Source organism: Salvelinus alpinus, chromosome 18 (genome assembly GCF_045679555.1).
Source record: "Salvelinus alpinus chromosome 18, SLU_Salpinus.1, whole genome shotgun sequence".
Classification (NCBI taxonomy): Eukaryota; Metazoa; Chordata; class Actinopteri; order Salmoniformes; family Salmonidae; genus Salvelinus; species Salvelinus alpinus.
In genome coordinates this window covers 52279653-52294999 of record NC_092103.1, presented here as the reverse complement: position 1 = coordinate 52294999, position 15347 = coordinate 52279653, and the positions used below count along the sequence as shown (strand labels likewise).

Below are 15347 nucleotides of genomic sequence, written 5' to 3'. Positions count from 1 at the left end.
CTCTCTGTCTCACTGTCAGTCTCACTATCTGTCTCACTGTCTGTCTCACTGTCTGTCTCACTGTCTGTATCACTATCTGTATCACTGTCCGTCTCACTGTCTGTATCACTGTCCGTCTCACTGTCTGTCTCACTGTCTGTATCACTGTCTGTCTCACTGTCTGTCTCACTGTCTGTCTCACTGTCTGTATCACTGTCTGTATCACTGTCTGTCTCACTGTCTGTATCACTGTCTGTCTCACTGTCTGTCTCACTGTCTGTCTCACTGTCTGTCTCACTGTCTGTATCACTGTCTGTCTCACTGTCTGTATCACTGTCTGTCTCACTGTCTGTATCACTGTCTGTATCACTGTCCGTCTCACTGTCTGTATCACTGTCTGTCTCACTGTCTGTCTCACTGTCTGTCTCACTGTCCGTCTCACTGTCTGTCTCACTGTCCGTCTCACTGTCTGTCTCACTGTCTGTCTCACTGTCTGTATCACTGTCTGTCTCACTGTCTGTCTCACTGTCTGTCTCACTGTCTGTATCACTGTCTGTATCACTGTCCGTCTCACTGTCTGTATCACTGTCTGTCACACTGTCTGTATCACTGTCTGTCACACTGTCTGTATCACTATCTGTATCACTGTCCGTCTCACTGTCTGTCTCACTGTCTGTCTCACTGTCTGTCTCACTGTCTGTATCACTGTCCGTCTCACTGTCTGTCTCACTGTCTGTCTCACTGTCTGTCTCACTGTCTGTATCACTGTCCGTCTCACTGTCTGTCTCACTGTCCGTCTCACTGTCTGTCTCACTGTCTGTCTCACTGTCTGTCTCACTGTCTGTATCACTATCTGTATCACTGTCCGTCTCACTGTCTGTATCACTGTCCGTCTCACTGTCTGTCTCACTGTCTGTATCACTGTCTGTCTCACTGTCTGTCTCACTGTCTGTCTCACTGTCTGTATCACTGTCTGTATCACTGTCTGTATCACTGTCTGTCTCACTGTCTGTATCACTGTCTGTCTCACTGTCTGTCTCACTGTCTGTATCACTGTCTGTCTCACTGTCTGTTTCACTGTCTGTCTCACTGTCTGTATCACTGTCTGTATCACTGTCCGTCTCACTGTCTGTATCATTGTCTGTCATACTGTCTGTATCACTATCTGTATCACTGTCCGTCTCACTGTCTGTATCACTGTCTGTCACTATGTCTGTCTCACTGTCTATATCACTGTCTGTCACTATGTCTGTCTCACTGTCTGTCTCACTGTCCGTCTCACTGTCCGTCTCACTGTCTGTATCACTGTCTGTCACTATGTCTGTCTCACTGTCTGTCTCACTGTGTGTCTCACTGTCTGTCTCACTGTCTGTCTCACTGTCTGTATCACTGTCTGTCACTATGTCTGTCTCACTGTCCGTCTCACTGTCCGTCTCACTGTCTGTATCACTGTCTGTCTCACTGTCTGTCTCACTGTCTGTCTCACTGTCTGTATCACTGTCTGTCTCACTGTCTGTATCACTGTCTGTCTCACTGTCTGTCTCACTGTCTGTATCACTGTCCGTCTCACTGTCTGTCTCACTGTCCGTCTCACTGTCTGTCTCACTGTCTGTCTCACTGTCTGTCTCACTGTCTGTATCACTATCTGTATCACTGTCCGTCTCACTGTCTGTATCACTGTCCGTCTCACTGTCTGTCTCACTGTCTGTCTCACTGTCTGTCTCACTGTCTGTCTCACTGTCCGTCTCACTGTCTGTCTCACTGTCCGTCTCACTGTCCATCTCACTGTCTGTCTCACTGTCTGTATCACTGTCTGTCTCACTGTCTGTCTCACTGTCCGTCTCAATATCTGTATCACTGTCTGTATCACTGTCCGTCTCACTGTCTGTCTCACTGTCTGTCTCACTGTCTGTCTCACTGTCTGTATCACTGTCCGTCTCACTGTCTGTCTCACTGTCTGTCTCACTGTCTGTCTCACTGTCTGTATCACTGTCCGTCTCACTCTCTGTCTCACTGTCAGTCTCACTATCTGTCTCACTGTCTGTCTCACTGTCTGTCTCACTGTCTGTATCACTATCTGTATCACTGTCCGTCTCACTGTCTGTATCACTGTCCGTCTCACTGTCTGTCTCACTGTCTGTATCACTGTCTGTCTCACTGTCTGTCTCACTGTCTGTCTCACTGTCTGTATCACTGTCTGTATCACTGTCTGTCTCACTGTCTGTATCACTGTCTGTCTCACTGTCTGTCTCACTGTCTGTCTCACTGTCTGTCTCACTGTCTGTATCACTGTCTGTCTCACTGTCTGTATCACTGTCTGTCTCACTGTCTGTATCACTGTCTGTATCACTGTCCGTCTCACTGTCTGTATCACTGTCTGTCTCACTGTCTGTCTCACTGTCTGTCTCACTGTCCGTCTCACTGTCTGTCTCACTGTCCGTCTCACTGTCTGTCTCACTGTCTGTCTCACTGTCTGTATCACTGTCTGTCTCACTGTCTGTATCACTGTCTGTCTCACTGTCTGTATCACTGTCTGTATCACTGTCCGTCTCACTGTCTGTATCACTGTCTGTCACACTGTCTGTATCACTGTCTGTCACACTGTCTGTATCACTATCTGTATCACTGTCCGTCTCACTGTCTGTCTCACTGTCTGTCTCACTGTCTGTCTCACTGTCTGTATCACTGTCCGTCTCACTGTCTGTCTCACTGTCTGTCTCACTGTCTGTCTCACTGTCTGTATCACTGTCCGTCTCACTGTCTGTCTCACTGTCCGTCTCACTGTCCGTCTCACTGTCTGTCTCACTGTCTGTCTCACTGTCTGTATCACTATCTGTATCACTGTCCGTCTCACTGTCTGTATCACTGTCCGTCTCACTGTCTGTCTCACTGTCTGTATCACTGTCTGTCTCACTGTCTGTCTCACTGTCTGTCTCACTGTCTGTATCACTGTCTGTATCACTGTCTGTATCACTGTCTGTCTCACTGTCTGTATCACTGTCTGTCTCACTGTCTGTCTCACTGTCTGTATCACTGTCTGTCTCACTGTCTGTTTCACTGTCTGTCTCACTGTCTGTATCACTGTCTGTATCACTGTCCGTCTCACTGTCTGTATCATTGTCTGTCATAATGTCTGTATCACTATCTGTATCACTGTCCGTCTCACTGTCTGTATCACTGTCTGTCACTATGTCTGTCTCACTGTCTATATCACTGTCTGTCACTATGTCTGTCTCACTGTCTGTCTCACTGTCCGTCTCACTGTCCGTCTCACTGTCTGTATCACTGTCTGTCACTATGTCTGTCTCACTGTCTGTCTCACTGTGTGTCTCACTGTCTGTCTCACTGTCTGTCTCACTGTCTGTATCACTGTCTGTCACTATGTCTGTCTCACTGTCCGTCTCACTGTCAGTCTCACTGTCTGTATCACTGTCTGTCTCACTGTCTGTATCACTGTCTGTCTCACTGTCTGTATCACTGTCTGTCTCACTGTCTGTATCACTGTCTGTCTCACTGTCTGTCTCACTGTCTGTATCACTGTCCGTCTCACTGTCTGTCTCACTGTCCGTCTCACTGTCTGTCTCACTGTCTGTCTCACTGTCTGTCTCACTGTCTGTATCACTATCTGTATCACTGTCCGTCTCACTGTCTGTATCACTGTCCGTCTCACTGTCTGTCTCACTGTCTGTCTCACTGTCTGTCTCACTGTCTGTCTCACTGTCTGTATCACTGTCTGTATCACTGTCTGTATCACTGTCTGTCTCACTGTCTGTATCACTGTCTGTCTCACTGTCTGTCTCACTGTCTGTATCACTGTCTGTCTCACTGTCTGTATCACTGTCTGTCTCACTGTCTGTATCACTGTCTGTCTCACTGTCTGTATCACTGTCTGTATCACTGTCCGTCTCACTGTCTGTATCATTGTCTGTCACACTGTCTGTATCACTATCTGTATCACTGTCCGTCTCACTGTCTGTATCACTGTCTGTCACTATGTCTGTCTCACTGTCTATATCACTGTCTGTCACTATGTCTGTCTCACTGTCTGTCTCACTGTCCGTCTCACTGTCCGTCTCACTGTCTGTATCACTGTCTGTCACTATGTCTGTCTCACTGTCTGTCTCACTGTGTGTCTCACTGTCTGTCTCACTGTCTGTCTCACTGTCTGTATCACTGTCTGTCACTATGTCTGTCTCACTGTCCGTCTCACTGTCCGTCTCACTGTCCGTCTCACTGTCTGTCACACTGTCTGTCTCACTGTGTGTATCACTGTCTGTCTCATTGTCTGTCTCACTGTCTGTCTCACTGTCTGTCACTATGTCTGTCACTATGTCTGTCTCACTGTCTGTCTCACTGTCTGTCTCACTGTGTGTCTCACTGTCTGTCTCACTGTCTGTCACACTGTCTGTCTCACTGTGTGTCTCACTGTCTGTCTCACTGTGTGTCTCACTGTCTGTCTCACTGTCTGTCACACTGTCTGTCTCACTGTGTGTCTCACTGTCTGTCACACTGTGTGTCTCACTGTCTGTCACACTGTCTGTCTCACTGTCTGTCTCACTGTCTGTCTCACTGTGTGTCTCACTGTCTGTATCACTGTCTGTCTCACTGTGTGTCTCACTGTCTGTCTCGCTGTCTGTCTCGCTGCCTGTCTCACTGTCTGTCTCACTGTCTGTATCACTGTCTGTCACTATGTCTGTCTCACTCTCTGTCTCACTGTCTGTCTCACTGTGTGTATCACTGTCTGTCTCACTGTCTGTCTCACTGTCTGTCTCACTGTCTGTCACTATGTCTGTCACTATGTCTGTCTCACTGTCTGTCTCACTGTCTGTCTCACTGTGTGTCTCACTGTCTGTCTCACTGTCTGTCACACTGTCTGTCTCACTGTGTGTCTCACTGTCTGTCTCACTGTGTGTCTCACTGTCTGTCTCACTGTCTGTCACACTGTCTGTCTCACTGTGTGTCTCACTGTCTGTCACACTGTGTGTCTCACTGTCTGTCACACTGTCTGTCTCACTGTGTGTCTCACTGTCTGTCTCACTGTCTGTCACACTGTCTGTCTCACTGTGTGTCCCACTGTCTGTATCACTGTCTGTCTCACTGTGTGTCTCACTGTCTGTCTCGCTGTCTGTCTCGCTGCCTGTCTCACTGTCTGTCTCACTGTCTGTATCACTGTCTGTCACTATGTCTGTCTCACTGTCTGTCTCACTGTCTGTCTCACTGTCTGTCTCACTGTCTGTCTCACTGTCTGTCACACTGTCTGTCTTACTGTCTGTCTCACTGTCTGTCTCACTGTCTGTCTCACTGTCTGTCTCACTGTCTGTATCACTGTCTGTATCACTGTCTGTATCACTGTCTGTCTCACTGTCTGTATCACTGTCTGTCTCACTGTCTGTCTCACTGTCTGTATCACTGTCTGTCTCACTGTCTGTTTCACTGTCTGTCTCACTGTCTGTATCACTGTCTGTATCACTGTCCGTCTCACTGTCTGTATCACTGTCCGTCTCACTGTCTGTCTCACTGTCTGTATCACTGTCTGTCTCACTGTCTGTCTCACTGTCTGTCTCACTGTCTGTATCACTGTCTGTATCACTGTCTGTATCACTGTCTGTCTCACTGTCTGTATCACTGTCTGTCTCACTGTCTGTCTCACTGTCTGTATCACTGTCTGTCTCACTGTCTGTTTCACTGTCTGTCTCACTGTCTGTATCACTGTCTGTATCACTGTCCGTCTCACTGTCTGTATCATTGTCTGTCATACTGTCTGTATCACTATCTGTATCACTGTCCGTCTCACTGTCTGTATCACTGTCTGTCACTATGTCTGTCTCACTGTCTATATCACTGTCTGTCACTATGTCTGTCTCACTGTCTGTCTCACTGTCCGTCTCACTGTCCGTCTCACTGTCTGTATCACTGTCTGTCACTATGTCTGTCTCACTGTCTGTCTCACTGTGTGTCTCACTGTCTGTCTCACTGTCTGTCTCACTGTCTGTATCACTGTCTGTCACTATGTCTGTCTCACTGTCCGTCTCACTGTCAGTCTCACTGTCTGTATCACTGTCTGTCTCACTGTCTGTATCACTGTCTGTCTCACTGTCTGTATCACTGTCTGTCTCACTGTCTGTATCACTGTCTGTCTCACTGTCTGTCTCACTGTCTGTATCACTGTCCGTCTCACTGTCTGTCTCACTGTCCGTCTCACTGTCTGTCTCACTGTCTGTCTCACTGTCTGTCTCACTGTCTGTATCACTATCTGTATCACTGTCCGTCTCACTGTCTGTATCACTGTCCGTCTCACTGTCTGTCTCACTGTCTGTCTCACTGTCTGTCTCACTGTCTGTCTCACTGTCTGTATCACTGTCTGTATCACTGTCTGTATCACTGTCTGTCTCACTGTCTGTATCACTGTCTGTCTCACTGTCTGTCTCACTGTCTGTATCACTGTCTGTCTCACTGTCTGTATCACTGTCTGTCTCACTGTCTGTATCACTGTCTGTCTCACTGTCTGTATCACTGTCTGTATCACTGTCCGTCTCACTGTCTGTATCATTGTCTGTCACACTGTCTGTATCACTATCTGTATCACTGTCCGTCTCACTGTCTGTATCACTGTCTGTCACTATGTCTGTCTCACTGTCTATATCACTGTCTGTCACTATGTCTGTCTCACTGTCTGTCTCACTGTCCGTCTCACTGTCCGTCTCACTGTCTGTATCACTGTCTGTCACTATGTCTGTCTCACTGTCTGTCTCACTGTGTGTCTCACTGTCTGTCTCACTGTCTGTCTCACTGTCTGTATCACTGTCTGTCACTATGTCTGTCTCACTGTCCGTCTCACTGTCCGTCTCACTGTCCGTCTCACTGTCTGTCACACTGTCTGTCTCACTGTGTGTATCACTGTCTGTCTCATTGTCTGTCTCACTGTCTGTCTCACTGTCTGTCACTATGTCTGTCACTATGTCTGTCTCACTGTCTGTCTCACTGTCTGTCTCACTGTGTGTCTCACTGTCTGTCTCACTGTCTGTCACACTGTCTGTCTCACTGTGTGTCTCACTGTCTGTCTCACTGTGTGTCTCACTGTCTGTCTCACTGTCTGTCACACTGTCTGTCTCACTGTGTGTCTCACTGTCTGTCACACTGTGTGTCTCACTGTCTGTCACACTGTCTGTCTCACTGTCTGTCTCACTGTCTGTCTCACTGTGTGTCTCACTGTCTGTATCACTGTCTGTCTCACTGTGTGTCTCACTGTCTGTCTCGCTGTCTGTCTCGCTGCCTGTCTCACTGTCTGTCTCACTGTCTGTATCACTGTCTGTCACTATGTCTGTCTCACTCTCTGTCTCACTGTCTGTCTCACTGTGTGTATCACTGTCTGTCTCACTGTCTGTCTCACTGTCTGTCTCACTGTCTGTCACTATGTCTGTCACTATGTCTGTCTCACTGTCTGTCTCACTGTCTGTCTCACTGTGTGTCTCACTGTCTGTCTCACTGTCTGTCACACTGTCTGTCTCACTGTGTGTCTCACTGTCTGTCTCACTGTGTGTCTCACTGTCTGTCTCACTGTCTGTCACACTGTCTGTCTCACTGTGTGTCTCACTGTCTGTCACACTGTGTGTCTCACTGTCTGTCACACTGTCTGTCTCACTGTGTGTCTCACTGTCTGTCTCACTGTCTGTCACACTGTCTGTCTCACTGTGTGTCCCACTGTCTGTATCACTGTCTGTCTCACTGTGTGTCTCACTGTCTGTCTCGCTGTCTGTCTCGCTGCCTGTCTCACTGTCTGTCTCACTGTCTGTATCACTGTCTGTCACTATGTCTGTCTCACTGTCTGTCTCACTGTCTGTCTCACTGTCTGTCTCACTGTCTGTCTCACTGTCTGTCACACTGTCTGTCTTACTGTCTGTCTCACTGTCTGTCTCACTGTGTGTCTCACTGTCTGTCTCACTGTCTGTTGAGATGTATAGGTAGTATAGGGCTCAGGAATCTCCGTTGCCGTCTCCTCCGTCCCACCGCTACAGCACTGTGCTCCCAGTTCACCCCCGACAAGCTGACATAGTAACAGTGTAGTAACAGTGTAGTGGCAGTATGGTGACAGTATGGTGACAGTATAGTGACAGTATGGTGACGGTGTAGTGGCAGTATGGTGACAGTGTAGTGGCAGTATGGTGACAGTGTAGTGGCAGTATGGTGACAGTATGGTGACAGTATAGTGACAGTATGGTGACGGTGTAGTGGCAGTATGGTGACAGTATGGTGACAGTATAGTAACAGTATGGTGACAGTGTAGTAACAGTATGGTGACAGTATGGTGACAGTATAGTAACAGTATGGTGACAGTATGGTGACAGTATAGTAACAGTATGGTGACAGTATGTTGACAGTGTAGTAACAGTATGGTGACAGTATGGTGACAGTATGGTGACAGTATGGTGACAGTGTAGTAACAGTATGGTGACAGTATGGTGACAGTATGGTGACAGTGTAGTAACAGTATGGTGACAGTATGGTGACAGTGTAGTAACAGTATGTTGACAGTATAGTAACAGTATGGTGACAGTATAGTAACAGTATGGTGACAGTATGGTGACAGTATGGTGACAGTGTAGTAACAGTATGGTGACAGTATGGTGACAGTATAGTAACAGTATGGTGACAGTGTAGTAACAGTATGGTGACAGTATGGTGACAGTATAGTAACAGTATGGTGACAGTGTAGTAACAGTATGGTGACAGTATGGTGACAGTATAGTAACAGTATGGTGACAGTATGGTGACAGTATAGTAACAGTATGGTGACAGTATGTTGACAGTGTAGTAACAGTATGGTGACAGTATGGCAACAGTGTAGTAACAGTATGGTGACAGTATGGTGACAGTATGGTGACAGTATGGTGACAGTGTAGTAACAGTATGGTGACAGTATGGTGACAGTATGGTGACAGTGTAGTAACAGTATGGTGACAGTATGGTGACAGTATGGTGACAGTGTAGTAACAGTATGGTGACAGTATGGTGACAGTATGGTGACAGTGTAGTAACAGTATGGTGACAGTATGGTGACAGTGTAGTAACAGTATGGTGACAGTATGGCAACAGTGTAGTGACAGTGTAGTGACTGTGTAGTAACCGTGTAGTGGCCGTGTAGTGACCGTGTAGTGACAGTGTATTAACAATGTGGTAACAGTATAGTGACAGTGCATTAACAATTTAGTAACAGTGTAGTAACAGTGTAGTAACAGCATACTAACAGTAGTAACAGGGTAGTACCATTGTAGTAGCAGTGTAGTAACAGTGTAGTAACAGCACAGTAACAGCGTAGTAGCATAGTAGTAACAGTGTAGTAGCAGCATAGTAACAGTAGTGACAGTAGTAACAGTGTAGTAACAGTAGTAACAGTAGTAACAGTAGTAACAGTGTAGTAACAGTAGTGACAGTAGTAACAGTAGTAACAGTGTAGTAACAGTGTAGGAACAGCATAGTAACATTGTGTAACAGCACAGTAACGGTGTAGTAACAGCGCAGCAACAGTGTAGTAGCAGCATAGTAACAGTGGTAATAGTGTATTAACGGTAGTAATGGTGTAGTAACAGTGTAGTAACATCATAGTAACAGTAGTAACAGTAGTAACAGTGTAGTAACAGTGCATTAACATCACAGTAACAGTGTAGTAACATTGCGGTAACAGTGTAGTTACTGTGTAGTAACAGTGTGGTAACAGTAGTAACAGTGTAGTAACTGTGTAGTAACAGTGTGGTAACAGTAGTAACAGTGTAGTAACAGCTGTACTGTTACTCTATATCATCTACTGCATCTTGCCATCTTTATGTAATACATGTATCACTAGCCACTTTAAACTATGCCACTTTATGTTTATATACCCTACATTACTCATCTCATATGTATATACTGTACTCTATACCATCTACTGCATCTTGCCTATGCCGTTCTGTACCACCACTCATTCATATATCTTTATGTACATATTCTTTATCCCTTTACACTTGTGTGTATAAGGTAGTAGTTGTGGAATTGTTAGGTTAGATTACTCGTTGGTTATTACTGCATTGTCAGAACTAGAAGCACAAGCATTTCGCTACACTCGCATTAACATCTGCTATGTGTATGTGACACATTTGATTTGATTTAGTAACAGTGTAGTAACTGTGTAGTAACTGTAGTAACAGTAGTAACAGTGTGGTAACGGTAGTAACAGTGTAGTAACAGTGCATTAACATCACAGTAACAGTGTAGTAACAGTGTAGTAACAGTGTAGTAACAGTGTAGTAACATTGTAGTAACAGTGTAGTAACTGTGTAGTAACAGTGTAGTAACTTCACCCTGCTCCTCTCTCCTCTAGGAGCCAGTATTCAGTATGAGCGTATGGGTGGGGACGTGACCATGAGGTGTGGCTCTCTGGACAGCGATGCCAGCGTGACGTGGAAGGTAAACGGGACGGACGTGAAGGCACACCATCGGGAGGAGGGGTCTAGACTCATACTGATGGAGGTGGACCTCTCTAACAACGGACTTTACAGCTGCTTTCAGAACCCCAACGGAGAACGACGGGACCAGATCAACCTGCGCATCGGCAGTGAGTTCTAATGACCATCATACCCCTCTCTCTTTCTCTGCACATGGGCAGTGAGTTCTAATGACCATCATATCCCTTTCTCTTTCTCTGCACATGGGCAGTGAGTTCTAATGACCATCATACCCCTCTCTCTTTCTCTGCACATGGGCAGTGAGTTCTAATGACCATCACATCCCTCTCTCGTTCTCTGCACATGGGCAGTGAGTTCTAATGACATTCATACCCCTCTCTCTTTCTCTGCACATGGGCAGTGAGTTCTAATGACCATCATACCCCTCTCTCTTTCTCTGCACATGGGCAGTGAGTTCTAATGACCATCATATCCCTCTCTCTTTCTCTGCACATGGGCAGTGAGTTCGAATGACCATCATATCCCTCTCTCTTTCTCTGCACATGGGCAGTGAGTTCTAATGACCATCATATCCCTCTCTCTTTCTCTGCACATGGGCAGTGAGTTCTAATGACCATCATATCCCTCTCTCTTTCTCTGCACATGGGCAGTGAGTTCTAATGACCATCATATCCCTCTCTCTTTCTCTGCACATGGGCAGTGAGTTCTAATGACCATCATATCCCTCTCTCTTTCTCTGCACATGGGCAGTGAGTTCGAATGACCATCATATCCCTCTCTCTTTCTCTGCACATGGGCAGTGAGTTCTAATGACCATCATATCCCTCTCTCTTTTTCTGCACATGGGCAGTGAGTTCTAATGACCATCATATCCCTCTCTCTTTCTCTGCACATGGGCAGTGAGTTCTAATGACCATCATATCCCTCTCTCTTTCTCTGCACATGGGCAGTGAGTTCTAATGACCATCATACCCCTCTCTCGTTCTCTGCACATGGGCAGTGAGTTCTAATGACCATCATACCCCTCTCTCTTTCTCTGCACATGGGCAGTGAGTTCTAATGACCATCATATCCCTCTCTCTTTCTCTGCACATGGGCAGTGAGTTCTAATGACCATCATATCCCTCTCTCTTTCTCTGCACATGGGCAGTGAGTTCTAATGACCATCATATCCCTCTCTCTTTCTCTGCACATGGGCAGTGAGTTCTAATGACCATCATACCCCTCTCTCTTTCTCTGCACATGGGCAGTGAGTTCTAATGACCATCATATCCCTCTCTCTTTCTCTGCACATGGGCAGTGAGTTCTAATGACCATCATATCCCTCTCTCTTTCTCTGCACATGGGCAGTGAGTTCTAATGACCATCATATCCCTCTCTCTTTCTCTGCACATGGGCAGTGAGTTCTAATGACCATCATATCCCTCTCTCTTTCTCTGCACATGGGCAGTGAGTTCTAATGACCATCATACCCCTCTCTCTTTCTCTGCACATGGGCAGTGAGTTCTAATGACCATCATATCCCTCTCTCTTTCTCTGCACATGGGCAGTGAGTTCTAACGACCATCATACCCCTCTCTCTTTCTCTGCACATGGGCAGTGAGTTCTAATGACCATCATACCCCTCTCTCTTTCTCTGCACATGGGCAGTGAGTTCTAATGACCATCATATCCCTCTCTCTTTCTCTGCACATGTGCAGTGAGTTCTAATGACCATCATACCCCTCTCTCTTTCTCTGCACATGGGCAGTGAGTTCTAATGACCATCATATCCCTCTCTCTTTCTCTGCACATGGGCAGTGAGTTATAATTCTCTCTCACTCTCGCCTTCCCTCTCTCCCTCCCCCCATTGGCAGTGAGTTGTAGTAATGAGAATCTTCTCTTTTCTCAGTCTCTCTCTCTGCTCTAACGAGTGAGATGTTCTCACTCTGATCTCCTCTCTGATCTGTGGTTGGTCTGTGTTTATCTGTCTACTTTATGACCAGGCATCCTGGCTCTGACACACACTCACAGCAGTCTGCCGCTGTTTCACACCTGAACAGCTTGTCTGGATGCACCCAGCTGAGAATTTTCAGACCCTCATTAATAAAAATAGATGTCATCTTCTGACACTCCCTCCCTCTCTTTCACCCTCTCTCCCATTCTCCCATTACCCCTCCCTCCCTTTCATCCTCTCTCCCATTCTCCCATTACCCCTCCCTCTCTTTCACCCTCTCTCCCATTCTCCCATTACCCCTCCCTCCCTTTCATCCTCTCTCCCATTCTCCCATTACCCCTCCCTCCCTTTCACCCTCTCTCCCATTCTCCCATTACCCCTCCCTCCCTTTCATCCTCTCTCCCATTCTCCCATTACCCCTCCCTCTCTTTCACCCTCTCTCCCATTCTCCCATTACCCCTTTATCCCTTTCATCCTCTCTCCCATTCTCCCATTACCCCTCCCTCTCTTTCACCCTCTCTCCCATTCTCCCATTACCCCTCCCTCCCTTTCATCCTCTCTCCCATTCTCCCATTACCCCTCCCTCCCTTTCACCCTCTCTCCCATTCTCCCATTACCCCTCCCTCCCTTTCATCCTCTCTCCCATTCTCCCATTACCCCTCCAACCCTTTCACCCTCTCTCCCATTCTCCCATTACCCCTCCCTCCCTTTCATCCTCTCTCCCATTCTCCCATTACCCCTCCAACCCTTTCACCCTCTCTCCCATTCTCCCATTACCCCTCCCTCCCTTTCATCCTCTCTCCCATTCTCCCATTACCCCTCCCTCTCTTTCACCCTCTCTCCCATTCTCCCATTACCCCTCCCTCCCTTTCATCCTCTCTCCCATTCTCCCATTACCCCTCCCTCCCTTTCACCCTCTCTCCCATTCTCCCATTACCCCTCCCTCCCTTTCATCCTCTCTCCCATTCTCCCATTACCCCTCCAACCCTTTCACCCTCTCTCCCATTCTCCCATTACCTCTCAATCCCTTTCACCCTCTCTCCCATTCTCCCATTACCCCTCCATCCCTTTCACCCTCCCTCCCATTCTCCCATTACCCCTCCCACCCTTTCATCCTCTCTCCCATTCTCCCATTACCCCTCCAACCCTTTCACCCTCTCTCCCATTCTCCCATTACCTCTCAATCCCTTTCACCCTCTCTCCCATTCTCCCATTACCCCTCCATCCCTTTCACCCTCTCTCCCATTCTCCCATTACCCCTACATCCCTTTCACCCTCCCTCCCATTCTCCCATTACCCCTTCATCCCTTTTACCCTCCCTCCCATTCTCCCATTACCCCTCCCTCCCTTTCACCCTCTCTCCCATTCTCCCATTACCCCTCCGTCCTATCCCCCTCCCTCCCATTCTCTCATTACCCCTCCCTCCTTTTCACCCTCCCTCCCATTCTCCCATTACCCCTCCCTCCCTTTCTCCCTCTCTCCCATTCTCCCATTACCCCTCCATCCTTTCCCCCTCCCTCCCATTCTCCCATTACCCCTCCCTTTCCCCCTCTCTCCCATTCTCCCATTACTCCTCCATCCTGTTCACCCTCTCTCCCATTCTCCCATTACCCCTCCATCCCTTTCACCCTCTCTCCCATTCTCCCATTACCCCTCCATCCCTTTCACCCTCCCTCCCATTATCCCATTACCCCTCCCTCCCTTTCACCCTCTCTCCCATTCTCCCATTACCCCTCCCTCCCTTTCATCCTCCCTCCCATTCTCCCATTACCCCTCCATCCTTTCCCCCTCCCTCCCATTCTCCCATTACCCCTTTATCCCTTTCACCCTCCCTTCCATTCTCCCATTACCCCTCCCTCCCTTTCACCATCTCTCCCATTCTCCCATTACCCCTCACTTTCACCCTCTCTCCCATTCTCCCATTACCCCTCCATCCCTTTCACCCTCCCTCCCATTCTCCCATTACCCCTCCATCCTTTCCCCCTCCCTCCCATTCTCCCATTACCCCTCCCTTTCCCCCTCTCTCCCATTCTCCCATTACCCCTCCGTCCTTTCCCCCTCTCTCCCATTCTCCCATTACCCCTCCCTCCCTTTCACCCTTTCTCCCATTCTCCCAATACCCCTCCATCCCTTTCACCCTCTCTCCCATTCTCCCAATACCCCTCCATCCTCTTCACCCTCCCTCCTTTTCCGCATCCCTCCCTTTCCTCCTACCTCCCATTCTCCCCCCCAGGCAACATACTCTCCTAGCTGTGGGTGTGAGGGTTAAGGCCCCCCGTGTGACAGGCCAGTGAGACTGATGGAGGGATGTGGGTTGTTTTAACAGGCCAGTGAGACTGATGGAGGGATGTGTGTTGTGTAACAGGCCAGTGAGACTGATGGAGGGATGTGGGTTGTGTAACAGGCCAGTGAGACTGATGGAGGGATGTGGGTTGTGTAACAGGCCAGTGAGACTGATGGAGGGATGTGGGTTGTTTTAACAGGCCAGTGAGACTGATGGAGGGATGTGGGTTGTGTAACAGGCCAGTGAGACTGATGGAGGGATGTGGGTTGTTTTAACAGGCCAGTGAGACTGATGGAGGGATGTGGGTTGTGTAACAGGCCAGTGAGACTGATGGAGGGATGTGGGTTGTTTTAACAGGCCAGTGAGACTGATGGAGGGATGTGGGTTGTGTGACAGGCCAGTGAGACTGATGGAGGGATGTGGGTTGTGTAACAGGCCAGTGAGACTGATGGAGGGATGTGGGTTGTTTTAACAGGCCAGTGAGACTGATGGAGGGATGTGGGTTGTGTGACAGGCCAGTGAGACTGATGGAGGGATGTGGGTTGTGTGACAGGCCAGTGAGACTGATGGAGGGATGTGGGTTGTGTAACAGGCCAGTGAGACTGATGGAGGGATGTGGGTTGTGTGACAGGCCAGTGAGACTGATGGAGGGATGTGGGTTGTGTAACAGGCCAGTGAGACTGATGGAGGGATGTGGGTTGTTTTAACA

General features: G+C 48.1%; 1 protein-coding gene across 1 annotated transcript in view; it reads left to right on the top strand.

The window, feature by feature from the left end:
* Positions 1 to 15347, top strand: part of LOC139544456 (ciliary neurotrophic factor receptor subunit alpha-like) — a 412488-nt gene that overhangs the window by 214436 nt on the left and 182705 nt on the right. The window contains exon 3 of the mRNA XM_071351570.1: positions 10334 to 10567. Within this exon, the coding sequence (XP_071207671.1) occupies positions 10334 to 10567 (234 nt within the window). The remainder of the gene's footprint in view (positions 1 to 10333; positions 10568 to 15347) is intronic.